Here is a 27,875-nt window from a genome sequence, read left to right on the forward strand (position 1 = left end):
CAGCAGCGAGTTCTTCCATAGCTTTGGCTAATTTTCCTGCCTTTTCCCCCAAAGTGGGAAAGGCCGAACAAATCCCATCTTCCCGTTGCAGGGCGAGGAGGAGGTGGCAGAGCTCCACAGCCATGGGACAGAGAATTCCCTGGATAGCTTTGTTTTCTGTTGGGAGCCCGAGCTCAGAGAGAGAAAAAGGCTCCATGTCGTCCTGCCTGGAAAAGGGAAAAACCCCTGGGGTTAATTGGGATCCAGTGCGGAACAGTTTCCCAGCGAGCTTGGATGGGGATGGCAGTTCCTGCCTCGGGAAACGCTCCCGGCTTTAATTTCGCCCAGCCCTGAAACCAGGTCACTCACCTGGAATTCCTGGGACACCGCAGCCGGGAGTTCCTTTCCCGGGGAATCATCACGGGGTGTTCCCGGCACTGCAGAGCCGGCATTCCCTCACAGGGAGGGATTCGGGACATCGGGGCCGGGGGGAGCGCGAGGTCTTTGCTGGCCAGTTCCCGCCGTTCCCGGGACGCCATGCGGGACGTTCCCATGGGAGCGACGCCGGGATGCGCCAGCGTCGCCATGGCGACAACTGGCGTGGGGTGGTGGCGTCACACCGCGCGCCGGCCGCGGGGCACACTGGGAGTTGTAGTTCGACGGGTTGTTCGCGTTATGGGATTCCCTCGGCCCGGGTGCGCAGGGGAGGGATCAGGCAGGAATATCCATCCCAATTTTCCCCGTACAGGGCTCACTCCTTCCAGGGGCGGTTTTGAACAACTCAAATGTGCGCTCATGTAACGGGGGCAGGACACAGGTGACCCTTCTGATTATCCTTAGTGTGGAATATTCCCAGGAAAGTGTAGCCTCCCTCCCGGGAATCTGAGTTTACAGGTGAGGTAATTCCCTGGACACTCGGACAGTGACATAAATAACCTTCAGGATAAGGACTGGTCTGCTGCCACAGATCCCACCTCCAGCTGGGATCCCGCTCCCATTCCCACATCCGTCTTTTGAGTTATCTCCCGAAGGAATCCCGCTTCGGGAATAGCCAGAGGGAGGAGCCGCTCATCCCCGATCCCGGCCGGATCCCGCCGCATCCCGCATCCTGCGCGCGCCCCGCCCCGCGCACGCGCCCGGCGCGCTCCCGGTGCCGCGGAGGAGGAGGAGGAGGAGGAAGGAAGGGAGGAAGGAGAGCAGGAAAAGCGGGAGCGATGGACAGCGCCGGCAAGGAGCGGGAGGCCGTGCAGCTCATGGCGGAGGCCGAGAAGCGCGTCAAGGGCTCGCACTCCTTCCTGCGGGGGCTCTTCGGGTGAGCGGCCCCGCATCCCGCATTCCCCCCTTCCCATCTCCTGCATCCCCCTTCCAATCTCCTGCATCTCCCCCCGCCTCCCCGGCTCTGGATCCTCCTCCTCAGCTCTTGTCCCCCTTTACACCCCCATTCCCAGCTCCTGAGCCCCCGGCCCCCCTCCCATCTCCTGCATCCCTTCCTTCCCCATCTCCCACATCCGCCCCCTTCCCTATTTCCTGCCCCCCTTTCCCATCTCCTCCATCCTCTCCTTCCCGATCTCTTCCCCCTTTTTCCCAACTCCTGCCCCTCACTGTGGGTCAGTGTTTTCCTTATCCCTGCCAGAGCACGGGGAGGGGGCACACGGAGCGCTCCCATCCCGATCCAAGCCCGGATTCCCTGGATCAGTCCCTCCTGGCCATCGCTGGCCACAGCGCTGTGACGGGCGCGCTCGGCCTCTGCGGCTCCTGTCCCCTCCCCGCGCTCCTCATCCCGGCCTTATCCCGGGGGGAATCATCTCCCGGCATCCCCGGGTTCGCCCTGGCACGGATGGGCTCTCCCGAAATCCCAGGGAACCCGGGCATCCCAGGACTACGGCCGGCGTTATCCCAGAAAATGGCAGAGCGTCCTTTTCCCCCAACAGGGCCTGCTGTTCCTGGGGGTGTGCCTGCAAACGGAGTGGTTTGGCCACCCCAGTCCTGCTTTTCTTCCGTTTTTTTTTTTAAGGAAAGAACATTCCCGGAGCGATGCTCTATGCAGGCCGGGAGGTTTTTATCCATCAGCCCGGAAAAATCGGCTGCGGCCGCCCGAAAATCCACAAGTTTTAAATAGAAATTTCTCTCTGGCCGCCGGCAGATTAATCAGTCAGGGCCTGCTCCAGGAGCGTAATCCGGGTGGCAAATTCCTGAAAATCCTTGGAGGGAACGGACAGAGATTTCGAGAGAGGAATTTTTAATTTTCAGGGCTAAAAGCAGATGGAGGGAAAAAAAATAGGAAGGAAAGGTGGGGGGGGGTGGGGGTGACTCGGCTCTTGGCACCTTCCCTGCAAACGGGATGTCCAGGATTCCCAGTGCCGGCCAAATGCCTTCTTCCCACTTGGGCTCTTCCTGGAATTGCTCCATCACCTTGCACAAGAGCTGTTATCCTTTTATTTCTGATTTTTTTGGGATTAAAAGGCTGGGACCTGCCTTGTTCCAGAGACCTCTCCGAGTGTAGCATTCCTCAGTGCTGCCTCTGTTGGCTTTGGCTTGTGCCAGAGGTGCCTTCCAAGGGCAAGGAGGGATCCAAAAATCCCTCCTGTGCTTCCAAACCAACCGTGCTCGGCTGCCAGAGGGAGAGAGGGAGGGGAGAAAAGTGCCACAATTCCCAGGGGATGGGAAAGAAAGTGGAATAATCCCTGTTGTGAGGTGGATTTAAGAGCAGTGTGGTTGTGGCATTTGGGGACATGGATTTTGGGGAAATGTTGGATTCATGGGCTTGAGAGATTTTCCAGCATTATGGATTCTGGGATTCCTTTTTTTCTGTGGGAGCAGAGCCCAATCCCTCCTGGCTCCTGTCAGGGAGTTATGGAGAGCAAGGAGCTGCCCCCAGAGCCTCATTTTTTTTCCCAGGGTTTCCATGAAAAATCTGCATTTTCTTACCAATAGTCTGACCTTTGGCATCTTGGAATTCTGGGAGAGCCCCCAAATCCAGCATTCCCCTTTCAGTGTTCTCCCATGGGGAGTGGGATCAGCCTCACAGAGCCCGGAGAGGCCAAGATTCCCAATTCCCAATCCCAGCTTTGGCTTTGGAGCCGATCCCTCCCTGCCTGCCCTCAGGAGCATTCCTGCTGCATTCCAGGGGCAACACCCGCGTGGAGGAGGCCTGTGAGATGTACACCAGGGCTGCCAACATGTTCAAGATCGCCAAAAACTGGAGTGGTGAGTCCCAAATCCTGGGATCTGGGGGGGCGTGGGTGATCCCAGAGCGCCCAAACGTCTTCCTGTGAATTATTCCATGGGGAACGGTCTCTGTGTCCGTGCAATTCCTATTTAAATACTGGGAGAGTGTACAAAGGGAGTGAGCTGAAGGATGTTGGAGGAATTTTAAGATGCCAGCTGGTGATCCTGCTTGGGAAGCTCTCATCCCTGAGTCTCCCTAGGTTCTGGAAGAGGCGCATTCCCGCTCGCTCACGGGATTCACGGGTTGTATTCCCTCTTTTCCAGCGGCAGGAAATGCCTTTTGCCAGGCAGCCAAGCTGCACATGCAGCTGCAGAGCAAGCACGACTCAGCCACCAGCTTTGTGGATGCTGGGAATGCCTACAAAAAAGCAGATCCGCAAGGTAAGGCAGCGGAATACGGCACTGGAATGTGGGATTGCTCCCAGCCAAAGGCTCACTGCTGGCACAGCTGCATTCCTGCTTTTCCACAAGGTGCTTTGGGATGATGCAGGAGGTCAGCGCTGTCCTGGTGTCTCCTCTTGGTGTTTGTTGGGATTTGGGATGCTGCAAGGTGTCAGGACTTTTGGCAGCTTCCATCCTGGTTTGGCTTGGCTTTGGGGAATGGCTTCAGGCAGTCACTGGGCTGGATTGCAGGAGGATCCCTGCTGTGTCCCCGAGGCTTTCCCCAGTCCTGGCCTTTGTTGGGATGAGAATAAAGGATCTGGGATTCTTTTAACCAGGCTGTGATTTTTGGGAAGGTCTCCAATCCACTTTTCCCTAGCTAGGTCTGGAAGCAAACCCCCCACCTCCCACTAGCATTATCCCAGGAGACAGGGGAACAAACTCAGGGTGGATGACAAACTCTCAGATTCCCTGGAAAACAGCAGCGTTTTGGAGTTGATCCCTTGCAGTTTGCTCCATTGGGGGATGCAGACAGCAAACTTGGGGTTGGGTCGTCCTGGTGTTTGTTCCTTTGGGAATTGCTGGGGGTGCCGGGGCTGAGGTCATTCCAGAGCCCCGCTCTGTGGGCAGATATTCCCTGGATGAGCTGCCGGGTGGGTTTGGGAGCGGGAGTGGCTGACGCTGTTGTCTCTCACACACGCTGCAGAGGCCATCAACTGCTTAAACGCAGCCATCGATATCTACACGGACATGGTAAGGCCCCGCTCCCGGGAACGCCGCGCGGCCTCCCGGGAACGCCGCGCCTCATCCCGCTCCCCTCCCGTCCCCAGGGCCGCTTCACCATCGCCGCCAAGCACCACATCACCATCGCCGAGATCTACGAGGCCGAGCTGGTGGACATCGAGAAGGTGAGGGGACACCTTGGTGACATCATCAGTGACGTCATTGGCAGCCCTGGCGCGGCTTTCCCAGAAAACCCGTGGTTGCCACATCCCGGGAAGTGTCCAAGGCCAAGCTGGAGCAGGCTGGGATGGTGGAAGTTGTTCCCAGCAGTGGAAGGAGATCACAGTTGAGATCACTTCCAGCCCAAACTGTTCTGGGATTTCCTTGCCCTGAGCTCAAGAATTCCCTTCTTCCATCCAGCACCGGAATTCCTGGTGTAGGTGCAATCCAGCCATGAGCTGGAGTTAATGGTTTTCCCAGCCTGGAGGTTTTCATGGAGCAATCCCAAGTCTCTGGTGTGTCCCTGTGCCAGCAGCACTGGCCAAACGCTCCGGTGAGAATCCACCTGGGTGTTCCCCACTGGAAAAGCTCTTTGGGAGTGTCATGGAGCCATTTTAGTCACTTTTAGTTCCCACTTCAGCACTGATTTCCTCGTCCCCACTTCCAAACTCCCTGAGCAGGAATCCCGCTGTGGATCTCCTGCTGGAATTTTGCAGGACAAAACTGGATGGGATTTAGGGGTTATTTTCCAGGCAAGGATTTCCTTCCTCAGCTCCGCTCCCTTGGATCCCACCCCCCTCCCTGACTGTTGCTGCTGTTCCCTGGGGTGCTGTATCCCAGGATGACTGATCCCACATTTCTGTCCCCAGGCCATTGCACACTACGAGCAGGCTGCAGATTACTACAAGGGAGAGGAATCCAACAGGCAAGTCCTTGGGATCATCGGGAAGGGCTGGAACAGAGATCTATCCCTGGAAGAGGGATCCATCCCAAACACTCCCATAACCAGCACACTTCTAATTTGGGCTGTTCCAAGAGAATTCCTCTAAATCCCTGCTCTGGGTTCCCACTTCTCTCTCTGGGAATGGGTGCTGGGGCGTGGGCTGGTGAATTCCCAGGATTCAGGGCCTGATTTTTGGGATGTGGTTGCAGCTCAGCCAACAAGTGTCTCCTGAAGGTGGCGGCCTATGCGGCGCAGCTGGAGCAGTACCAGAAAGCCATCGAGATCTACGAGCAGGTCAGGAGCCACATCCCATGGGAATAGCACCTTCCGAAGGAACAGGGCCCAGGGGTTGGCAGAACTGCCAGAATCAGGGAATTGTTTAGGCTGGAAAGGTTCTCTGAGGTCAGAGTCCCACTGTTCCCCCCGCATGGCCAAGTGTCCCCAAGTGCCACATCCATGATTTTCATGTTTCCAGGAAAAGGTTGGGAAAAATCCATAAAAATTCCCCTTATAAAAACTCCCCTTTGAACATATTTTCAACTCCCTTTGGCAGAAAATTCCCTCCTGGATTTATCAGCTCTGCCTTTTGTTGGACATTTACCTGCAAATACCAACAGTGCTGCTTGGTGCTTCCAGAGTGTTAATCCTGGAGCAGCTTTTCCCCAAGTGGATTTGTTTTTCCATTTCCTCATCAACCAAGGATCCAACTTTCCTTGGGATGAGTTCAAAACCTCCCTGCTTCCCAACAGCTTTTTGTCATTTTTTCATGCCTTTTTTTCCCAGCCCTGTGGCTCAGGGTGGAATATGAATTGATTTAATCCAGGCTTTCCTTTCCTGCCCCTTTTTTCCATGTTTTTTTTTTTTGTCCAGGTGGGAACAAACACGATGGATAACCCTTTGCTCAAGTACAGCGCCAAAGAATATTTCTTCAAAGCTGCCCTGTGCCACTTCATCGTGGATGAGCTGAATGCCAAGGTCAGTTATCCCAGAATTCCCAATCCCTCCTCACCAGCCTCAGCCAGCTGGGAGAAGCTCAGTGGGCTCACAGCTATTTTTCCAAAGTCCCTGATCCCTCCTCATCCCTGATCCCTCCTCAGCAGTGGCTGGAATTCATCATGTGCCACTGTCACATTGGATTCTTAGTGGATATTTTCCTAAGTTTGAGGATTGGAAGGCAAATCCTGGGGGAAAAAAATAGGAATGGTGTGTGAAGGAATCTGTTCTCTCTTCCAGCTTGCACTGGAGAAATACGAAGAAATGTTCCCGGCTTTCACAGATTCCCGGGAATGCAAGCTATTGAAAGTGAGTGACCAGGGGGATTTCTCACTTTTCCAGGGTTTTTTTCCTTTATCCCAGCATTTTAGAGGACATCAGCCTTGCTTTTCCCTGGGTTTGGCCCAGACCCCTGTTTGTGGTGGGTGCTTTTCACGGTCTCTGTTCCCTGGGATGAGATGCCGGAGTGGGAACATGCAGGAATAGAGCATTCCCTAATTTTTCCTGGTGTTTTCCCAGAAACTGCTGGAAGCTCATGAGGAGCAGAACAGTGAGGCCTACACCGAGGCTGTGAGTACCCATGGGTGCACTTGGGAATGCTGCTTCTTCCTTCTCTTTTTTGGGATGCCTGTGCCCTGCAGAGAGGGGCTGGGGACAGCTGGTACAGCAAGGTCCCAGCTTTCTCCTTAAACATTCCTGGCTTTTCATGGAGAATTCAGATCCTGTCTGGGTTTGCTGTGGCTCTCTTGGCGTTTTACAGGAGCCTAAAGAGCTCAAGTCGGGTTTGGAGAGACTTTTCCCTGGACTGTGGCCCTGTGCCTTTTCCCTTTTTCCCTTTTTTTCCTCTGGTTTCTGTTGTTTCTCCCCACTTCTTTTTTTTTGCCCTTCCTCCTTTTCACCCCCTTTCCTTTTTCCCTCACCCCTCTTTCTTTCCCTTCCTTCTTTCTAGTACCCTTTCCTTTCCTTTCCTTTCCTTTCCTTTCCTTTCCTTTCCTTTCCTTTCCTTTCCTTTCCTTTCCTTTCCTTTCCTTTCCTTTCCTTTCCTTTCCTTTCCTTTCTTCTTTCCCTTTTTCCCCTTCCTGTTTTTCCTTTACCTTTTTTTTCCTTTCTCTTGTTTTTCCCCACTTTCCCCTTGCATGTTTTCCCCCTTTCTCCTTGTATTTTTTCCCTCTTGTTTTTCCCCTTTGTTTCCCCTCCCCCTTGGTTCTTTCCCTTTCTCCTCTTCCTCTTTTCCTCTTCCCCTTTATCCTCTCTTCCTCTTTTCCACCCTTCCCTTTTTCCCCCTTCCCCTTGTTTTGCTTTTGCCCTTGTTTCACCTTTGCCTTTGTTTCCTTTTATTCCCTTTTCCCCTTGTTTTTCTCTCCCTTTCCCTTGTTTTCCCCCCCCCACCCCTTTCCCTTTATTGCTCTTTGCATTCCCCTCCTCCCTTTTCTGTCCTTTTCCCCTCCCCTTTATTCCCAGGAGGAGCCACTCGTCTATTCCCATCTCTGCCACTCCCTCCCATCCATCCCTGCCGCATTCCCGCCTCGTTCCCTTTCCCTCCCGCTCCCTGATCCACAATTTTTGCTGGTGCCAGGTGAAGGAATTCGACTCCATCTCGCGGCTGGATCAGTGGCTCACCACGATGCTGCTGCGCATCAAGAAAACCATCCAGGGCGAGGGCGACGGCGACCTCAAGTGACGCCCGCGGGCCCTTCTCGCCTCCAGCCGAGGACTTTTCGGGAATTCCCGACCCAATCCCGCGCTTTCTTTCGTCGCTTCCCACTCCCATGGCTCACTGTGTTTCTTTAGCCCCCGCTCTGTGGTGACGCTCTGGGCGGATGCCAGGCGGGAGAAGCCCTTGGAGCGGAATTCCTCCTTCTCCTCCTTGGGTTTGGTCTCGCCCATCCCGGTGCCTGCACTCGCAGCTCCCGGTTTTCCTGCTGTCCCGTTGGTTCCAGCATGTACATATTCCATCACGGCCAGCACAGTACCAATAAGCGCTTCCAGCCCGTTGTGTTCCCGTTTTCCCGTTCTCAAGTGTTGGATACACTTGGATTTGGGGGTCTGGAAGTGGTGCTAGGCAGAGGCTTTGGGAATTGGGAATATCCTGCACACCCCCACCACGCCATAGGCATTCCAAGAACCTTGGGTTGGTGTCGGCCCTAGGTCCTGCTTGGTTTCCATCTTTCTTGGATTGATTTCCCACTTTAGTTCGTGGTGCATCCCATCCCTCCACTCCCAAATATTCCACCTGAGGAAGGATCTGTTTTTGCACCTCACCCTCTGCGTGTGCCGGGCACAATCCCTAAATTCCGACCCTTTGGCTGCACGCAGGTGTGGATCCCACAGGAGCCTTGTTGGAATCCAGGTGGCAGAGGGGCACAGTTTGCTTGGGAAAAGTTGAAAAATTCCTGCAGGAATTGATGGGTGTGTGGTTAAGGAGAGAGGATTGAGCTGCCTGGTTTTTCCAGGATGCGTCGGAGGCGTCGGGAGCTTGTGCAATTTGTCACTCTTTGGGAAGAGTGAAGTCAGTAATTTAGGGCTGTTCTGGAGGCTCCAGGCAGCCCCAGCCCCTCTTTCCTCTGGAAAAAGTCAGGTTGGAATGTTGGGCTTTGGATAGAGCTTGGCTCGTTGGGCTCTAAAGTTTTGAAAACCAAAAATCCTGATCCATGCCAAATTCTCCTTGGTTTGGTGTTTTCCCACCCTTCCCGATCTCTGTTTCCCACAGGTCCTTGTGTTCATCCCAAACATCCCAACCAGATGGAAAAGTTGGGAGGCAATGGGGGGGATCTCCCAGCTCCACAGAGTTCATCCATTCCCACCCTCAGGAATGGCTTTATCAGGCATCCAGCACTGTGGGAGCCGGGATGAGGGGAAGCACAGCTTGGGAGGCTCCACTTTTCCCGGTGTTTTTTTGGTTCTGTTGCCGTTCCCCGTGTCGGTGTTGTAGGACAGGAGGAGCAGGAGGGCTGTTACTCCATCCCTACACCTGGTAGTTGTGTGTGAGTAGCTCCAGCATGTCCTCTGCTGTATCCATGGTGAATTGTGACGGTTCCCAGGTGACAATTCCGCCACTCCCGCTGTATTCCCGCCCCACCTCCATCACTCTCTACTTGGAAAACTTATTTAAGGAAATGGCCTTAGCAAGAATATCATGTTTGGTGTGACTCTGTACATGAATAAAGTGAAAATCATGGATGGAAGAAGGGAGAAGTGGTTCTTCTGGAAAACTCAAAAGGCTGGAGCACGGTGGGATGGAGGCTGGGAGGGGCTGTGATGCCTTCAATTCCTGTTGGGAATCAGGGAATGGTGTGGGTGGGAAGGGACACCTTCCACTATCCTGGCTTGCTCCAATCCCTGTGAATACTTCCAGGCATGGGGCAGCCACAGATTCTCTGGGAAAACTCTTCCAGGGCTCCCCCATTCTCATAGGGAAGAATTCCTTCCCAATAACCCTCCTGAATTCCCCTCTCTCACTGGGAAGTCATTCCCTCCCTCTTGTCCTGTCACTGTAATTCCTGATGAAGAATCCCTCATGCTTTTCCTTGCAGGCTCCTTCTGGGGTTTCCAGGGAACCTTCTCTTCTCCAGGTGAACTTTCCAAGCCTGTCAATATGCCAAAGTGTCCCACTTGGATACGACTGAGTCACTGGGAGGTCTCCATATTCCATATTTTAATAGGAACAGCTCAAACAAGTAACTCACTTACAAAACATTCCCCAGCTCCAGATCCCAGTGCTCAGCCCTTAAATATATCTACAACCCCTTTCCTTCCATTGGGAATAACTGAGCTCCAGCAGGAATAAATATCTCAAATATAACTCTTGGAAATGTCCTCTGGTACAAAAATTCCTTTTCTTCTATCTTAGAGTTCTATGAGAAAGCCTCTGCCATCCCTTTATCCCAAAAAATAGCTCTGTGCCACAGGTGTGGGGGGGTATTTATTGCTGGATCTCACCAGGCTGGATTGTGCTTACCTTTCCCAAAGTTCTGCTCACAGCTTCAGCTGAGGAACTGCTGTGGGAATACTACAGGAACAGGCAAAAAAATGGGAAAAAGAATGGGAAAAACTGGGTTTTTACACTGGGAAGTCCATCCCAAGGTTTGAAGCATTAAACCATAGCACACTGAGCTGCTGTTATGAAAAACCAGGAGTCAGCCCAGCTGGAACAACACTCCAAGGCTCCTTCCCTGCCCAGGGGAAATCCCTCAAATCCTATTCCACTAAAAATGGAGCAGGAAAAGCCTCTGAACTGAGCCCCTTCCAGCACAGCTCTAGGAGATGTCTTGTTCTCCAAATTCCATGGGAGCTGGAGCAGCTGGAAGGTGAGAACTGACAGGATCCAAGTGCCAGACTGCTCCAGTTTCCCTGCAATTGTAAAACCAAGGAACTAGCACTTGGCTGCCACCTGCCCCTTTTTGCTGCTCAGAGACTCCAAACTCCTGGAATGAAACTCCAAAGCTGCTCCCACTCGTTGGGATCTTTGGCAAAAGCAGAGAGAAACCAACGTTTCCTGAAAAGCAAATTTAGCCAGACTTCTCCTGGATGAAATTCCACTGGGGAAAACACAGCAAATGTCATAGAGAAACATCGGTTCTCCTGATTGTCCATGTGGCATTGAATTCCCTGGAAAACAAACCTGCACCACCAAGGTACCTGAGCCACCCCCTGAATTCCTACAAATTCCCTGGTGTGGTGACACCCTGCCCGACCATCAGGAGATGGAGCTGGGGAAGGAATTTCCAGAGGAAAGCTGGAAACCCACTCTTTCCCAGCTTCCCACCACCAGCCTCCCTCAGGCCAAGGACTGTACAAGGGGTGCAGCCTAAGGAGCAGGAGGCAATCCCAAATTATTCCATGTTCACCAGGGCATGGAGCTGGGGCTGCCCAGAGTCCGTCTGCGTGTGGAGCACGGTGAGCTCTCCCAGCAGGGACTCCTGTGCTCCAGAGGCCTTACAGTCCGTGCTGGAATTCCCACTTCCCGGGACTGCTGCCAGGCTCTGGTAGGGGCTGTTCTCTGGGAAGGACAGCAGCTTCTCCGGGATTTTGGGGGACACCTCGTATTCCTCATCAGGAAGCTCCGTTTTGTGCCCCTCGTCATTTTTTGCAGCTCCTTCCACGATGACAAGGAAGGACTTCCAGGGGGTGTTTTTATCATGGATCTGCAAAGGAATAACCAGGAGAGAGAAGGTTGGATATGGGATGACAAAGTTTGGATCAAGCTTGTATTTGATGTTGGTAGAAAAATTTTTTGTTTTGGAGTCATGGAATGGTTTGGGTTTGGAAGACTGGACCATAAAGATGATCCAGTCCCAACCCTTGCCATTGACAGGGACACCTTCCCCTGTCCCAGGTTGCTCCAAGCCCTGTCCAGCCTGGCTTTTCAACAATTCCACGAATGCAGCACCCACAGGTTTTCTGGGAAAACTGTGCCTGGGCCTTCCCAACATCCCCCCTAACTGCAGGATCATACTGAGGTGTGCTGGCTCAGTGTGGATTTGTCGGTGAAGGTCCTGTACCCAGAGCTTTTCTGGGAGAACCATGCCAGGGCCTTCCCAACCTCCCACGGAAGAATTCCTTCCCAACATCCCACCTAAGCCCAACTTCCATCAGCTTGAACTGGAAGTCTGCTCTGGGCTTGACCCGTCAGTCCCATGGAACGTGGCTCTGAGGAGCTGGAATGTGGTCCTGGCAGGCCAGGACTGTGGGATTGTACTGAGGTGTGCCGGCACAGCGTGGATTTGTCGGTGAAGGTCCTGCACCCACAGCTTTTCTGGGAGAACCGTGCCAGGGCCTTCCCAACCTCCCAGGGAACAATTCCCTCCCAAGATCCCCCCTAGCAGCGGGATCGTACCGAGGTGTGCCGGCGCAGGGTGGATTTGTCGGTGAAGGTCCTGCCGCAGGCGTTGCACATGAAGGGCTTCTCGCCGGTGTGGATGCGGTGGTGCCGCTGCAGCGCGTTCAGCTGCGTGAACTGCTTCCCACACTGGTCACAGCAGTACGGCCGCTCCCCTGGGAATGCAGCATGGGACACAGGCTGGGAATGCGGGCAGAACACAGCTGCTGTGCCTCGGCAGTGCCCAGCTACCCCTGGCTGGCAGGGAGTGGTCAGGGAAAACATCCTGGGGTACAAATGTCACACTGCGACCCCTCTGGAGGCAGCAAGCTCCTCCCAGCCCCGTAAAGATGTGCTGCCACTCTGTTTTTCCATGGGTTTTCCATTAGAGACTCAAGTCCTGCCCAGAATCCAAGTATTCCTCCTCCTTGTTCACCCTTCTCTGAGCAAGAACCCCTGAGCCACTGCCAGCCCTGGGATCACTCTGAACACACCACAAACTCCCTGTTTGGAAACGGATCCCATTTTCCTCCTTCCCTGGAAAAACCTTCGGAGCTATACCAGAGCTCTCCATCACCAATGATCCTGGCAGGTTTTTAAGGTATCTCCACAGCCTGTGGAAGCATTCCAGGGAATTGCTGTCACTCAGGACTAGGGGGAGAAGGGGAGAACATAAGACATTAAGCAGTGCACACGGGGAAAAACGTGGCTGAGAATTCCTTGCTGGAATATTGCAGTGGTGAGGGGTGTGTATCCAAGAAAAGAAGCACATCCTACCTGTGTATCCCAGAAAAGGGACACATCCTACCTGTGTGGACTTTGATGTGCTGGTACAGGGAATTCCTCTGGGCAAAGGTCCGGAAGCAAACCTCACATTTGAAGGGCTTGGATCCCGTGTGGATCCGGTTGTGGTGTTTCAAGTATTCCTTGGAGGCAAAGCTCTTCCCACAGGTTTCACACATAAAAGGCCTTTCCCCTAGAAAAGGGGGAAAATGAGGATTAAACCAGCAGAACTTTGGGAATGCTGTTAAAATCCCACAGAAATTCCAGAGCGTGTCCTCACTGTGGAGATATTTAAAGGTCACCCAGTTCCAAACCATTCCATGGGCAGGGACACATTCCCCTATTCCAGGTTGCTCCAAGCCACTCCCAACCTGACCTGGAACAATTCCAGGGATGGGAATCCACAGCTTCTTTAGGAAAACTGTTCCAGGCCTCACCACTCTCACAGAGAGGAATTTCTTCCCAAAATCCAATTTAAATCAACCCTCCCTCAGCTTCAAATCACAGGATATACTTGGGAACCTTTCTCAGGCAAAATTTTACCTGGAATGTTTGGGATTGGACTTTCCCAGTTTTCCAGCCTCACCTGTGTGGCAGCGCCTGTGGTAGATGAGCATGTGGTTCTGGGTGAAGCGGGCCCCACACTCATCACACACAAAGGGCTTCTCCCCTGTGTGGATCCTGCAAGGAAAAAGGAATGTTGGAACTCCAGGATGAGCCTTTCCCTCATTCCCATTGATCCTTACTGCTGGGTAAACACCCACATCCAAAAATGTTATGGTAAAAGTGAATTTTTCAAAGTGAAACGCAGCTAAATTCAGAAAATCCTCTCCAGGTTGTGGCTCCAAATCCTTTGGGATGTGAGGGAAAGCTTCTCAGGGGGTTGGGATGGCTGCTTTTCCTGGAGAGGCACATCCACGTGGCAAAATACATCCCCAAGGACGAGAAATCCCTACCACCAGCTGCCACCACACCCAAATTAAGGCAGAATTGAGTTTCCAGTGTCCAAAATTCCTGAAAGGGCTCTGGGAATGGAAAAAAAATCAGGTTTAAACCCTCAGAGAGGATTTTCTCCCTCATAAAAATGTCTCTGTCTGAAGGCAGATAAAATAAGTGATAAAATCAAGTTAAATCCCTCAGAGAAGATTCTTACTCTGATAAAATGGTCTCTATCATGAGACAAGGTAAAATGACTGAAAAGATCAAGTTTGAGCCCCTCAGAGTTAATTTCTGCCCTGATAAAAACACCTTCAAAAAAATAAAACTGATAAAATCAGGCTCAACCCCTCAGAGAGGAATTTTTGCCCTGATCAAAATGTCTGCTCTGAGACACATGAAATAACTGATAAAATCAGGTTCAAGTCCCTCGGAAATGATTTTTACTCTGATAAAAAAACCCTGGGACAGATGAAATAACTGAGAAAATCAGGTTAACCCCCTCAGAGATGATTTTTGCCCTCATGAAAAGGGCTCTGCCCTGAGGCAGATTAAAGAAGGTATAAAATTAGACTAAACCCCTCAGAATCTACTTCTTCCCCGATAAAAATGCCCCCAGAAAGATAAAATAAGGTTAAAACCCCTCAGGGATGATTCTTCCCTTATAAAAATGCCCTGAGGTAGATAAAACACTGACAAAAACAGGTTAAAACCCTGTTTTTTCCCTGATAAAAACAGCCTGGGACAGATAAAACCCAGCGGGTTCTGGATCAGCTCCGTGTGGGTGACACCAGTGACGCGCCACCTCCTCCTGTTCCCAGATCCATTGTTTTCCCTGCTTCGCCCCCAAATCCGTCATTTTCCCATTGAAAACCCTGCAAAATGCTTCCCAAATATTTCCACACTTGTCTTTGTATTGAGTCTGAGGATGTGCTGGAGGAATTCCACCTGGATTTCCCTGCAGCACGGGCCTGGCCCATGCGGGATATAAGGAGAAAACAGGGATTGGGGAGGCTCTGAGGGCTGCACCCCATATGAAACCTGGGATTTGGGAGGCTCTAAAAGAAAAAACAGGTATTTGGGAAGGCCCTGAGGGCTGAACCCTGTATCAGGAGAAAACAGGAATTTGGGAGGACCTGAAAGAAAAAACAAGGAGTGGTGCATCCCACATGTAAACAGGGATTTGGGAGGCCCTGAAGGCTGCACTCCACATGAAAACAGCGATCTAGAAGGCCCTGAGGCCTGCACACCATGTGAGGAGAAAACAGGGATTTGGGAGGCCCTAAAGGGTGCACCTCATATGAAAACAGGGATCTGGGAGTCTCTGAAGGCTGCACCCCATTTGAGGAGAAAACAGGGATTTGGGGAGGCTCTGAGGGCTGCACCCCATATGAAAACAGGTATGTAGGAGGCCCTGAGGGCTGCACCCCATATGAGTAGAAAACAGAGATTTGGGAAAAAGAAAACAGGGACTAAGGAGGCTCTAAGGGCTGCTCCCCACATGAAAACAGGGATTTGGGAGGCCTTGAGCATTAGACCCCATCTGAGGAAAAAACAGGGATTTATCAGGCCCTGAGGGCTGCGCCTCGCGTGCAGGGAGCGCCGCTCCTTACCTCATGTGCGTTTTCAGCGCCGAGGGCTGTGAGAACTTGGCCTGGCACTCGGGGCAGCCGTAGGGCTTGTGTCCCGTGTGTGTGCGCTCGTGCAGCCGCAGCGCCGTGCGGGAGCTGAGCCCCTTGCCGCACTGGTGGCACTGGTGGCGCTCGCCGCCGCCCTCGTGCACCTGCAGCACGTGCCTCTTGACGTCCTTCTTCCTCTTGAAGCGCTTGGCGCACAGCTCGCAGGGGAAGCGGCGCTCGCTGCTGTGCACGTGCCGCTGGTGGCTGCGCAGGTTGCAGCGGTTGGCGAAGGTCTGCGCGCACGTCTCGCAGCGGAACTCCAGCGCCGAGGCGATGCCGTGGCTCTGCTGGATGTGCTTCAGGAAGCTCTTCTCGTACAGGAACTCCTTCTGGCACGTGCCGCACTTGAAGGTGCCACCGCGCTTCTTCTTCTCCTCCTCCTCCTCCTCCTCCTCGCCCTTGGCGGGGTTTTCCTGGGAGGCCGCCTCGGGTTTGCTGGAGTTCTCCTCCTGCTCCTGCTCTCCCTCCTCGCCCTTGGGCTGCTTTTCCTCCTCGGCGTTCCGCTGCTGCTCCCGCAGCCTCCGCGTGTATTTCTTCTTGGGGATCTCCACGAACACCTTCCTGCCGGCCAGCCGCCCGCTCGCTCTGCGGATCTTGGTGTAAGGAGCCTTCAGCACTTCCTTCTTTTTGTCCGCCTTCTCCTTGGCCTTGGCAGCCGGCCCCTCGGGAGACGCTCCGGAACAATCCGGAGGGTCCCGCTCGGCCTTGGCCGCGGGCACGGTGCCGGGGCAGGCGGCGCTCTCCTCCTCGGAATTCTGCGACTCCGAGAAGTTCTGCAGCTCCAGCAGCACGGACTCCAGCATCTGCCTCTTCAGCTGGAAGCAAGTCTCGGAGAGATCCAGGCACTTGAGCTTCTCGGCGATCTCCAGCATGCGCTGTACCCTGTCCTCCTCCACCTCCACGCGCGCCGTGTAGACGAACTCCAGGAAGGAGGCGAAATCCGCCACGCGCACCTCGTTGAGGAACACGTTGCTGCGGGGGCCGTCCACGGGCTCCTCGTTGAGGAAAACCTCCTTGAAGAACTTGCTGGTGGCGGCCAGCACGGCCTTGTGCGCCGGGAACTCGGCGCGCACGCCCTGGTACTCCACGCTGACGGTGACGTCGCACAGGTGGCCCAGCAGCCGCAGCTGCTGCATCTCGTTCAGCAGGTTGATGGGGGAGGACTTGGACTCCAGCAGGACGGGGGTGCTTTCCATCTTCCTTCTCCCTGCTGAAGAGATCCCCACGTCAGCCAGCGGCATTCTGCGTGTTTGGGGCGGATGGAATTGCTGGGTTGGGAAGAGCTCTGAGGTTGTTTAATCAAACCTCAGAGTGATCTCCACCTCCTCAAGAAAACCATGGAGTGAATCTGAGCTTAAACCCCAGCCCTAGTTTTCCATGAATCCCAGAACCTACCCTTTGAGACAGGGATGGAGCAAACAGAGCTGGCACCTGGAATTAAGGAACGATTCCTGGCCAGACCAGGCAACAATAAAAGGAAGGCAAGATTAAGGAGAAAGTTTACTGCAGTCCTAAAAGCCCATCTGAAAATGCCTTCCACATACAATTCCAAGCTCTTATGTGATGGATAATTGTATCCACACACTGAAAATCCCCCAAATGATGGGAGTTCCTCAAAATGGACTCACAGCCTGCACATTTTGGAGGCCCATTTCCAACCTTCCATTGGGCCCTATTTCTCGGGCATGTCTGAAGCTGCTACAAAGCTTGTAAAAAGAGTGGAAGTTTTGGGGTGTTTTCCCAAATATTTAACCCCAGAACAAACCAGGTTTCTATGGATTTAAGGTGCTCTGAGGAATCTTTTGAGCCTAATCCTGTTCCTACCTGAACCTGAGGAATTTCTTTCCACATCCTGGGAATTAAGTGATGTCTCACCCAATGCTTTATAAACAATCAGTGATACCTAAGTGCCACGTTTTTTACCCCAATTAAATGATTTTTAACTACTTCTTGTGTTATTTCACAACTACGCCTCTAATTTCATTTGGGCACTGTCCCTTTCGCAGGAATACCTCCCTTTCCAGGGGCAAAACTGGCTGGAAAGAGACAAAAAGGAGTGGAGAAAGGATTCCCAGGCAGCTGCTGCTGAACTCACGGAGAGCCCCACAGTGCCCACTTCCAACCCCATTTCCAAAGGACCCTGGATCACACGAGAATGCTGGGGTGGGGGAAAAGATGGGGGGGAAAAGGGGAGAGAAAAGGGGGGAAACAAGGAGGGGAAGGGGGTGAGAAGAAAAGGGAAGGGAAAAGAAGGGGGAGAAACAGGAGGGGAAAAAAGGGGGAAAAAAGAGAAGGAGGGGAGGGAATTAGGGGGAAAGAGGGGAGGAAGAGAAGGTGGGCGGGGACAGCCCGCCCTGGCCCCCGCACTCACGGCTGCCGCCCCGTTCCCGGTTTGTTCCCGGTTTGTTCCCAGTCCGTTCCCGGCCGCGGCTCCCGCTCAGCCCCGGGCGCGGCCGGAAGCACTGACGCGCCACGACCCCGGCGGAGGCGCGCCGGAAGTGACGTCACACAGCGCGCCGTGTGTTGCTAGGCAACGCGCCCTACACCGCCCCCGACTTTGGCATTCCCAAATCCCGGCGTTTTCCCCCGGGAAATGCGGGCGAATGAAGGAGGGACGGGCTGGGCAGCTCTGGCAGCTTTATTAAAGGAGGAATTGGTGATTTACAGCGCTGTGTTTGTATAAACACACACCCCGCCCTGCCCATTCCCAATGGGATGCTCCCACAGCTTTGGGAAAAATAAATCTCTAGACAGATGCAAACATTTCAGTGGAATAAATACCCTCATGAGGAATTACCCCTTTAGCACCACCAATGCAGCTCTCAAGGCAGCTGCAGTGACCATTGGGAATGATTCCCTGCATTCCAAAGAATAACTCCCACCATTCTGCCCCCAACCACCCATTTTTGGGTTTAAAACTGACTTTATATGTACAAAAGGGAGGGGTCAGTGCCCCCGGTGTCCCCAAGCCCAGGTGTCACGCGTGCTGCCTCTGCTTTAGCACTTCCTGGTTTATAAAGTTTCCCGTGGTCAACCGTCCAAATTTCCGGCACGGGATCTCCTCCCGGATGTGCTTCCACTAAAGTCTCTATTTTGGACCAGTTGTGGTCTTTTTTTTGTGTAAGGTCAATCAAGAAGCTTCTCCAGTGAGCATTCCGGTCATGGATCTGGGGAAAACAAAAGGAAGTGGGACAGGAAAACAATTAGATCTGATTTTTAACTGCCAAGTCTTTAACTAAATCCAACAATTCTGGGATAACTCCACGATCCCGCGCTCCAAGTCTCAACTCAAACACAAACAAGGCTCTTTTGCCAAATCCGTGCTGAATTTCTGGCTCTGCTGCCATGGAATGCATCCAAAATCAGCTGGAATTTCAGCACACAGGCAAAATATTGACTTGGAGCTGGAAGGGAACCTCCTGTTCTGTCTGTGCTGTCACTTCCAGGACCTGGAGGTCTCCGGGAAGAGCCGAGCTCAGCGTTTTCCAGCGGTACGCTCGGAATGTGTGAATTCCTGGTAACGTGCAGCACGAGGTTGAATAAACCATGGTGTTATGAGGCTGGAATGAGGGTTAAAGCATTGGATACTCTGCAGTTAATCCATAAAAAAATCTAAAAACCCAAGTCCTTCCTCAAATGCTTTCATGGAATCTTTTAGAGGAAAAGATCTCTGAGATGACGACCACCAGGAAGTGCTGTATCCAGTCACTCCCAAGGATGGTGATCCTTCCCCTAGGGCTGGGAGGTGACAGCATTGGTCACCTCCAATCCAGCAGTGGGAGCTGCTGTGCTGCTGGAGCAAAATCCCACCAAGTTCAGGAGAAGATGGCGGCTTTAAGATGGTAGTTTTAAGATGGCGGCCTCAAGATGGCAGCTTTAAGATGGCAGCTTTAAGATGGCGGCTCACCGCCCTGCCCTTAAACTCATCCTTAGCACAGCCCCTCCTGAGGGCTGGAAATTCCTGCCTCCAGGATGGCTCTGGCAGGCTGGAGGTGGCACTGAGGGGGGGGGAGATGCCATGGGGGATGTCCTACCGCCACGTGCCGGCGCAGGGTGGACATGTCGGTGAAGGGCCTGTCGCAGGCGCGGCACTTGTAGGGCTTCTCGCCGGTGTGGATGCGCTGGTGGCGCCGCAGAGCTCCCTGCTGCGTGAAGGCCTTGCCACACTGCTCGCAGAAATAGGGACGGGTCTCTGGGAATGACAGGGACAGCAAAGGGTTAGGGGCACTTAGGAGAGAGCAGCTGGCTCTTTCCTGAAGTGTTCAAGAATGGATGAGGCTTGGAACAACCTGGGAGAGTGGAAGGTGTCCATGGCAAGGGGTGGAATGAGATGACCCAAGGTCCTTACAAATCCCAACCATTCCATGATAAATATTTCCCAATACCTGCCAAGGCTACTCTGTAACTCCATCCTCTACTCCAAATTCCTTCAGCTGCACAATCCAGGCCTCAGTTTTCTAGGACATCACGCAACGCTCCCATGAGCCCTGCTTCCTAAAGGAATTTCCATCCTTGGAGGTGTCCAAGGAATGCCTGGACGTGCCACTCAGTGCTCTGGGCTAGTGACAAAGTGGGGATTGGCCACAGCTTGGACTCCATGACATGGGAGCTCTTTTCCAAGCTCAGTGATTCTGGGATCCCCTAATTCAGCAATGGGCTGGAATGTCTCCATGCACACTGGGAAGTACCACAAAGCCACCGTTCCTTTTCCCAGCCTTGGAATTACCTGCGTGGACGTTGCTGTGCTGGGCCAGGGAGGCTCTGAGTCCGAAGGCTTTCCCACAGACCTCACACCTGTAGGGTTTGGCTCCCAGGTGACAGCGCTTGTGGCACTTGAGGTATTCGTTGGTGGCAAAGTGCTTCCCGCACACGTCACACCTGAAGAGCCGCTCTCCTGAGGGAAGAGAAACTGGACATTGGGAATTCTTCCAGGGGAATTCTGTCCTTCAGAGTCAGTCTGCAAATCACAGAATTCAGGCTGGAAAAGACCTCCAAGGTCATCGAGTCCAACCAGTGCCACATCCAGCTGTCCCCTGAGCACATCCAGGCATGGGGACTCCATCCCATTCCAATGCCTGATAACCCTTTCCATGAAGGAATTCTTCCTGATATCCAACCCGAACCTCCCCTGGCACAACTTGAGGACATTCCTCTCATCCTATCACTTGTACTTTGGGAGCAGAGCCCAAATTCCCCTTGGCTCCTGTCAGGGAATTGTGGAAAGCAACTAAGTCCCTCCAGACTCTCCTTTTCTCCAGGCTAAAAGTCCTTCTATCTCTACGAATTCCTTCCTGGTACTTGGATACTCTTCCATGAGTCACAGAAAAAAAAAAAAAAGGGCATTTATTTAATATCTCAGCAATAAAATAGGAACGGCATAGGAAAACCACCTGGAATACTGAATTCCCACCTGTGTGTGTCCTTTTGTGGCCGGTGAGTTTTCCTTTGTCAGCAAAGGAAGCGCCGCAGTCCTCACAAATGTAGGGCTTCTCCCCAGTGTGGGATCTAATGGAGAGAAAGCACCAAAGATCAGTAATTAACTAGATCCCTAAAATACTGGATTTGAAACAATGTTTGGGTGTTAAATGTAGTGGGAAAAGGAAATTCTGCTCCCTCAGAAAACTGAGTGTTTCCACGTACAGGTGCTACACTCCAGGAGTAAAACTCCCATTTAAAATTTACCTTTTAAAATTCAAAATTCCCATTTAAAATTTGCCTTTTCATCGCTTTCAGGCCCTAAAAAATCCATCTTTTTTTCGCAGACAGCTCAGAGCATGGGAAAGGAGAAAGCAGGGAAAATAACAGAAAATGACAAAGAATCAGAAAAATCTGAGCATAATGTTTGGTCTTAACTTATTCCAACCTAAACAGGATGATGTCCAAAATCATTCCTGATTTTGAGCTGTCAGGACAAAGGATTATCATCAATCTTGCTCTGGAGAAAAATGGGAAATTCCATGGGATGATTCACCCTCTCCTGGGAGAGGACACATCCACAAAGACACCACCAGGGAGCAACTCATCCCGTCAAGCTCCAGCTGAGTGGCGTGGATTTGGAGTTGCACACGGAGATGAAATCCCATGGCAATTCCTTACTCTGAGGGCGAGCACTGCTCAGGGTCAATTTCTCCAGGATCCCTGACTCACTCTTCATCACTGAGGGCCACTGTGGGATTTTAGAGCCTGTCCCAAATGACGGATATTCCGTGCAAGTTTGGACAGGGTATCCATGTCGAAATCCCGACCCTGAGAGATGCAACGTGGAGCCAAAGCCTTTGCGTAAGGGAATTAATCACAGACCCCACTGAACCCGATATCCCAGAATATAAGGGGCAAGGAATGTGCATGCCTGGAATCTGACCTGGTATGGATCTTGAGCTGGGAGGGCTGAGCAAACCGGGAGTGACACACGCCACACTCGTAGGGCTTCTCTCCAGTGTGCGTCCGCATGTGGAACACCAGCGCCGTGCGGGAGCTCAGGATCTTGCCGCACACGGAGCACAGAGGCCGCTTGGCCCTGCCCTCGTGCTTCCGCATGGAGTGAGTCCTCACATCCCGCTTCCTCTTGAAGGTGGCCTGGCAGAGGCTGCAGGAGAACCTCCTCTCCTCGCTGTGCACGCAGGCGCGGTGCTCCTTCCAGCTGGTGTGGCTGGCGAAGGCCTTGCTGCACACCTCGCAGCGGTACACCTTGCCAGGCAGGCTCTGGTGCACCTCCCGGCAGTGATCCACGTATTTCTTCCGCGAGACAAACTGCTCCTGGCACTTGTCACACTGGATCACATAGATGGATTTCTTGTTGGCCATGCTTTTACTGGCCTTCTTTAGTTTAAACCCTGGTTCGGGTTCTTTGCTGTCCTTCTCTGTTGAGCCTTCATCCTCCTCCTCCTCCTCAGAACATTCCTCGTTGTCCCTGCTTCCTTCAACTTCTGAGTATCCTGTGTTATAATCTCCCTGCTCCTCACCCTTCACACTCATTCCACCTTCATCTTCATTCCCTCCTTCAGCTTCCTGGGATTCCTCTTGCTCCTTGCTCCTTTCTGCTTCAGCAACAGATGGATTCCCGGCATCTTTCTCGCACCCTGAGGTTTCTGGTGTCCTATCCCAAGTCCCTCCATTCGGATCTTTGTCACGGCTCGTGGGGTTTGGACCATGTGTGGGTGGAACAACCATCCAATAGACAGGCAGGAGTTTCCTTTCTTGCCCAGACTCATGGATTTTCCTGTTAAAAATGGAGGACAACTTCCATTAAGTTTAATTGAAACTTATTAACTGTTTAATTGTTCCAATTCAGGCCCTGGGGGAAAAGTCCTTTCCTTTGAATTGTTCCTTGCACCATTTAAGAAATTCCCAGTGTATTTGGAAAGCCTGAAAATAGGGAGATTTTGGGAAGAGTTGGACTGGATAATTAAAGAAAATTAAAATGCCTCAATTCATTAAGATCTGTATTTTTCACCTGACCAGAAATGTAGGATGGACTTTTCCTCCCAGGCCATAAAATTACTGATTTAAACCAAAGGAAATAGAGATTAAATGCTCAGATAGAGACACAAAATTCCTCCTTAAAACCCCAAATCTGAGGATTCCAAGGAAATCTGGTTGCACAAGTCCCCCTTAATCCAATGGGAAACTGCCTATCTAGGAGACCTCAATCCACTCATCCGCACTGCAGGGCCAAGTAAAAAATTTCAACACACTTTGAGTCAGCTCCAAGGAATTCTGGAACTGAGGCAGGGAGGACTCCAGGAATGATTTACCCTGGAATCCCAGGAAAGGGCATTCCCGGGAATGCCGTACCTGAGGTGGGAGGTGTAGGCAGCCCTGTGGGTGAAGCTGGCGGGGCAGCGCTGGCAGCGGAAGGGCCGGTCCCCGGTGTGTGTCCGGATGTGCACGGCCAGGCCGCACTTGGAGCTGATGGCCTTGTCACAGTAGGGACACGCCTGGGATTCCTGCTTCCCCTCCTGCCCCCTTTGGAGGGAATGTCCATCCTTGCTTTCCAGGCTGGTGATATCCACACCCAGCCTGGCTGGGGAATGTGGCTTGTTGCACTCGGGCTGCTTTGCCGGCCTGGATTTTGGGGCTGGAAAAGCTGTGGCCTCCTGCTCCAGGTCTCCTGCTTGGCCTCCAATGAACTCATAGCCTGGCAGCAGCTCCTTATGTTTCTGCCTATCCCAAAGTTTCCTCTGCATGGGAATTGCCACGACCTGGGAAGAATTCCTGGGGTTCTCCTCTTGCTGGATACAAGGCCACTGCGATCCCCTGTTTTCACCCCTCTGCCCTTTCAGGTGGAGGCTCAAATCCAAGCCCTTCCTGTCCTCTGCCTTCACTTCCTCACAGATATCAAGCAAATCCTTGCATTCCAGCCTTTCTGCTATTTCCTTCATCCTCTGGAGTTTTCCCGCCTCGATCTCCACCTCTGCTGTGTACACGAACTCCAGGAAGGAGGTGAACTCCTCGGTGTAGATGTCCTGCAGAGTCACCGTGCACTTCTGGGTGTCCAGCATCTCCTGGTGCAGGAAAAGCCCCTTGAAGTAGTTGCTGGAAGCTGCCAGGACGGCTTTGTGAGCCAGGAATTCCTCCTGAATTCCCAGGTGCTGGGTGAGGACCGTCACGTCGCACAGGTGCCCGAGCCGGTACAGGGAATGCAGAGCCCTCAGGAGGTTGGGAGCAGCAACCTTGGACTTCATCAGGATTTTCTTCTTCTCCATCCTGCCAGAAGAAACAGAAAAATGTAGAAATTATTTTTGTATCTTTCCATTCAAGCCCAGTGGAATTACATGCCCTAATTCCTTGTTCGCCCCTCACAGGTGGAATCGTAGAACCACTGAGATTGGAAAAGACCTCCAACCTTTGATGGATCACTGCCACCTGAACTAAACCATCTCCCAGGAGCAGGAAATTGAGGGAATATGGGCAAAAGAGTGTTTCTTAAATTCTACTGGAAAAGGATTGCTCACATCCAGATTCCTACTGGGTAATTCCCACAGCCAGCAGGGATCTCTGCAACGCTCCCAACCCAACACCTGCCAACCATTCCCGCATGGAGACACAACCCCAGCACACTGGAAGCAGTGCAGATCCTGAGGTTCAGCTCCAAAATCCACAGGAGCTTCCAGCCCATCTGCTGCCTCCGTGTTTTCCAGCAGGAAATCCTGGTTTGTGTGCAGTGCTTAAAGAAATCAATGAGAGCAGCACGTGCTAATTTCCTGCTGCTCCTTTGCAAGATTCCCATCTGCGATAAGACCCCGATCCATGCTCCCATGAGAGCTCCTCTAACACCAGGATCTGACATGGAGCCCGATGGGAGAGATAAATTCCAAGATCATCTCCGAGTTCAACTGCTTCTGGATTAAACCCCTCCAGCAACTGAGGCATCTTTCCACAAATCCATCAATTCCCACCATTTTTTCCTTCAGCAAAACCCCTGAGATTTGTATTTTCTGTTCCCACTTGGAAGCTGATCTTTAGTTTTCCAAAGTACTGCTGAATCCTTAAGTCTCCAAAACCCTCACTCCAAGGATTTAAACAAAATCCCCATTTCCTCCTCATTTTATGAGTTTGTTTATAACTTCTTTCCAGCCTTTTCCCTGGCAGTTTGCGAGTAAATACTTTAAAAATGTGCACACGTGTGCAAGATTTGCAGAAAGCATAATTAATCCAAGAGATTATTTGCAAAGACACTTTAATTGCAGCAGAACTGATGCAAAACTCAAACCATATTTCAATTCAATTACAGAGTTCCTGATGAGGAATTGGAATCAGCGCAACTGGAACTGGTACAATTCCTTTAAAAAAATAAAGCCCAGTAGTGGCCTGAATCTATGAGAAAATATTTTTATTTGCATATTTTTATAATGTCCATTTACCTGCTGGAAAAATTTCTATTTTATCCACCTGAAATCTTCATTTATGAAGATAAATCTTCATTTATGATGTTTCAGAGCATCCCTATTTATTGTTCAGGACCAATCTCCATTTACCCCCCAATCTCTATTTATTCTCCAGGAAAATCCCTATTTATGCTCCAGGAAAGAAGCCAAACCAAACCAAAAAACCAAGCCAAAACAAAAACAAAACAAAACCAAACAAACCCACACAAAAAAAACCCCAAAAAAACAACAATAAAAACAAACCAGCACTCAATTTGCGCTCCAGAAAAACCTCCGTTTATGCTCCAGAGAATTTCCATTCTCCCTCCAGCCAACTGCTGGCCAAATTCCTCTAAAAGTCCTAAAGTTTGGGGTTTATTTTGAAACACAGAGCACTTGGATTTCTCCCTGCCCACGTTACCTTCGGGACCCCCCTGCAAAGGCTCCTCCCTCGAGTAATTCAAGGCTGGCCCAGCACCGGCGCTCACCATCCTTCGGGAATGCCGCCGTGCCGTGTCGCTCCTTTTACCGCTGGCACAGCCGGGATCATTTTCTAGATTTTGAATGCAGCCTCAAGGTTTTTATCCGTAGATGTGAAGCGCTGCGAGGAAAGCAGAGATAGGGAATGTTTATCCCAGCGGCAGGCTCAGCGCTCCGGGACACGAGGGGTCACCTGTGCGCTTCCGGAGGCGGCAGCAGCCGGGAATCGCCTCCCGCCGGTCAGCAGCAGCCCAGATCGCTCCCGCCGCTCCCGGGGGTGATTCCCGGCGCTCCCGGACTCCATCCCGAGGGTCCCTCCCGGCCCCGGCCCGCTCTTACCCCACCGCCGCTGCCTCCGCCGGCTCCCGCCCGAAAGCGCCATGGCAGCCACGGCCTCAGCGCCTCAGTGCCGCCGCCATTTTGAGTGAGGGCAGGGCGTTCCCACACAACTGGGGAAAAAAACCTTTAAATCGTGCCTTAAATCGACCCGAATCCCTCCCTCCCCCCAAAAAACCCATTTGCAAAATGACCCGTTTTGGAAACAGTTTGTTTTCACGCTTTCAAAAAGCCGGGTTTTATGAGGTTAAATGACCTCAGTGATGCGTGTCCTCAGTTTGCTGGGGCAGCTCCTCAGGCTCTCCCAGTGAGGGTACTGGGATATCCATGAGGGTACGGGAATATCCATTGTGGATACTGGGATATCCGTGAGGATACTGGGATATCCATGAGGAAACTGGGATAACCATTGTGGATGCTGGGATATCCGTGACGATACTGGGATATGCATTGTGGATACTGGGAGATCAGTGCCTGTGAAAAATGCCAGCAAAACTTTCTAACATAACACATGTAATATTAATTTTAATATTTGCAAAAAGCCAATCATAAAATATAAATTTTTCACAGTGCCAGGGTTAAAAGAGATGTTTATATAAACCAGTATAGAGCTCTGAAATTTAGTGGGGTAAATCCGGGATTAGGACAAACACAAGGTCTCCCTGTTTCTTCCCACCAATATGGTGATCCCATATTCCTGTCTGTTATCACATAAAATAATTTCAAGGTGGGCTACCAAGCACTTCCAATTTTTTTCCAAGATAAATTCCTCTATTGAAGCATTTTTCCCCACTTAAATGCAGGTTTTTAAGTCTTCACATTTTAACAGCTTGAAAAAATGTTGGATGACTGTAATTCCCCGAGGAAATGTAAAATAAATTCCTTCATAAAAAAATAAATCAGGAAAGGCAGACATCTGTGTTATCCACGTTTTCAATTCTGATTATTTTGTTTGTAGCCAGGGAATGTTTCTATTGTCCAGACACAGCTCTTGGAGTGGGAAGAACGAGCAGCAATATGAGTGATCCGTGTTGAAAATGTCAGGATAATATTCCTGTATCTTCGCACGAGGGAATGGTGTTTGCTTTTCCTTTATCGGAAAACTGGCATGCTCGGCAGCTCTCACCCAGAGGAGTTGGGAAGCTCCCGGCCAATTTAGTCTGAATTCCACAAGGATGGAGGGAATTTCTGGATACACTGCTGGGTTGTATCTGTGTGTCCCACATCCCAGGAGGGGTTTTCCCAAGGCTGGATTTCGCTCTGCTCTTTGCCACCGGTTTTGTTTCTCAGGAGATTCACTTGATTCTCCAAATGTTCCATGCGCTTGGATGCGCTTCAGGGGTTCTCTAGAACCCATGGAATTCTCCATGTCTCTCCTGTGGGGGGAGAGAAGGAACAGCATCATAGCTGCTCTTTCCCAATCCCTAATTTTGCAATTTCAGCAGAAGGGATGAAACACGTGGGAGGCAGCTGTGAGAGATGCCAGTCCCAGGTGTCCTGTGGTGGGTGAAGAATTCCAAGCACCAGGATGGTGAAATAAAACAACCTGTTATGCCAAAACAACAAAATCCAGGAAAGAATTGGAGCCTGGGAACTCAGATTTTATCTGGGCACTTCCCTTGGTTGGGAGTGGAGAGATACCTTGGGCTTTGATTGTGCTGACTAAAACCAGGAAAAGGGGAAAAACTGGGAGTTGGCTCTGCCAGTCAGGTTCTGCTCCTGATCCATCA

General features: G+C 51.9%; 3 protein-coding genes across 5 annotated transcripts; 1 reads left to right on the forward strand and 2 right to left on the reverse strand.

Annotated features, from left to right (window-relative positions):
* Positions 1–1,097: 1,097 nt before the first annotated feature.
* Positions 1,098–9,435, forward strand: NAPB (NSF attachment protein beta). Its single transcript, XM_058019981.1, has 11 exons — positions 1,098–1,291; positions 3,107–3,186; positions 3,472–3,588; positions 4,295–4,341; positions 4,419–4,496; positions 5,181–5,236; positions 5,464–5,548; positions 6,125–6,229; positions 6,488–6,556; positions 6,767–6,817; positions 7,824–9,435. Exons 1-11 carry the CDS (start codon positions 1,194–1,196, stop codon positions 7,926–7,928), a joined length of 891 nt encoding a protein of 296 aa, XP_057875964.1. The 5' UTR covers positions 1,098–1,193; the 3' UTR covers positions 7,929–9,435.
* Positions 9,436–9,517: 82 nt separating this feature from the next.
* Positions 9,518–17,925, reverse strand: GZF1 (GDNF inducible zinc finger protein 1). Of its 3 annotated transcripts, none has more exons than XM_058019980.1 (6): positions 17,835–17,925; positions 15,398–16,670; positions 13,435–13,529; positions 12,874–13,041; positions 12,084–12,241; positions 9,518–11,391 (listed from the first exon to the last, which is right to left on the reverse strand). In XM_058019980.1, the coding sequence occupies exons 2-6, from the start codon at positions 16,657–16,659 to the stop codon at positions 11,080–11,082; spliced, it is 1,995 nt and encodes a 664-aa protein (XP_057875963.1). In that variant the 5' UTR covers positions 16,660–16,670; positions 17,835–17,925; the 3' UTR covers positions 9,518–11,079. The 3 variants fall into 3 exon arrangements, with proteins under 3 accessions (XP_057875963.1, XP_057875962.1, XP_057875961.1); XM_058019979.1 differs by having other exon boundaries at positions 15,398–16,673; XM_058019978.1 differs by lacking the exon at positions 17,835–17,925 and having other exon boundaries at positions 15,398–17,820.
* Positions 17,926–18,101: 176 nt separating this feature from the next.
* Positions 18,102–26,224, reverse strand: LOC131081433 (zinc finger protein 665-like). Its single transcript, XM_058020571.1, has 8 exons — positions 26,149–26,224; positions 25,751–25,930; positions 23,258–24,169; positions 21,825–22,682; positions 20,874–20,968; positions 20,190–20,357; positions 19,498–19,655; positions 18,102–18,630 (listed from the first exon to the last, which is right to left on the reverse strand). The coding sequence occupies exons 3-8, from the start codon at positions 24,166–24,168 to the stop codon at positions 18,388–18,390; spliced, it is 2,433 nt and encodes an 810-aa protein (XP_057876554.1). The 5' UTR covers position 24,169; positions 25,751–25,930; positions 26,149–26,224; the 3' UTR covers positions 18,102–18,387.
* Positions 26,225–27,875: the final 1,651 nt, after the last annotated feature.

Source organism: Melospiza georgiana, chromosome 3 (genome assembly GCF_028018845.1).
Source record: "Melospiza georgiana isolate bMelGeo1 chromosome 3, bMelGeo1.pri, whole genome shotgun sequence".
In the NCBI taxonomy this organism is placed as follows: domain Eukaryota; kingdom Metazoa; phylum Chordata; class Aves; order Passeriformes; family Passerellidae; genus Melospiza; species Melospiza georgiana.

Bases quoted from the DNA above. Each gene is read 5' to 3' on its own strand.
- NAPB (XM_058019981.1), top strand. From the start codon at position 1,194: ATGGACAGCGCCGGCAAGGAGCGGGAGGCCGTGCAGCTCATGGCGGAG. The intron at 1,292-3,106 runs GTGAGCGGCCCC...GCTGCATTCCAG, and splicing joins TTCCTGCGGGGGCTCTTCGG to GGGCAACACCCGCGTGGAGG. The intron at 5,549-6,124 runs GTCAGGAGCCAC...TTTTTTGTCCAG, and splicing joins CCATCGAGATCTACGAGCAG to GTGGGAACAAACACGATGGA.
- GZF1 (XM_058019978.1), bottom strand. From the start codon at position 16,704: ATGCCGCTGGCTGACGTGGGGATCTCTTCAGCAGGGAGAAGGAAGATG. The intron at 12,242-12,873 runs GTAGGATGTGTC...CTGCATTCCCAG, and splicing joins GCACATCAAAGTCCACACAG to GGGAGCGGCCGTACTGCTGT. The intron at 11,392-12,083 runs GTACGATCCCGC...ATTCCTTTGCAG, and splicing joins CCCTGCGCCGGCACACCTCG to ATCCATGATAAAAACACCCC.
- LOC131081433 (XM_058020571.1), bottom strand. From the start codon at position 24,168: ATGGAGAAGAAGAAAATCCTGATGAAGTCCAAGGTTGCTGCTCCCAAC. The intron at 20,358-20,873 runs GTGGGAATTCAG...CTCTTCCCTCAG, and splicing joins CCACAAAAGGACACACACAG to GAGAGCGGCTCTTCAGGTGT. The intron at 18,631-19,497 runs GTAGGACATCCC...TGTTTTCCCCAG, and splicing joins CCCTGCGCCGGCACGTGGCG to ATCCATGACCGGAATGCTCA.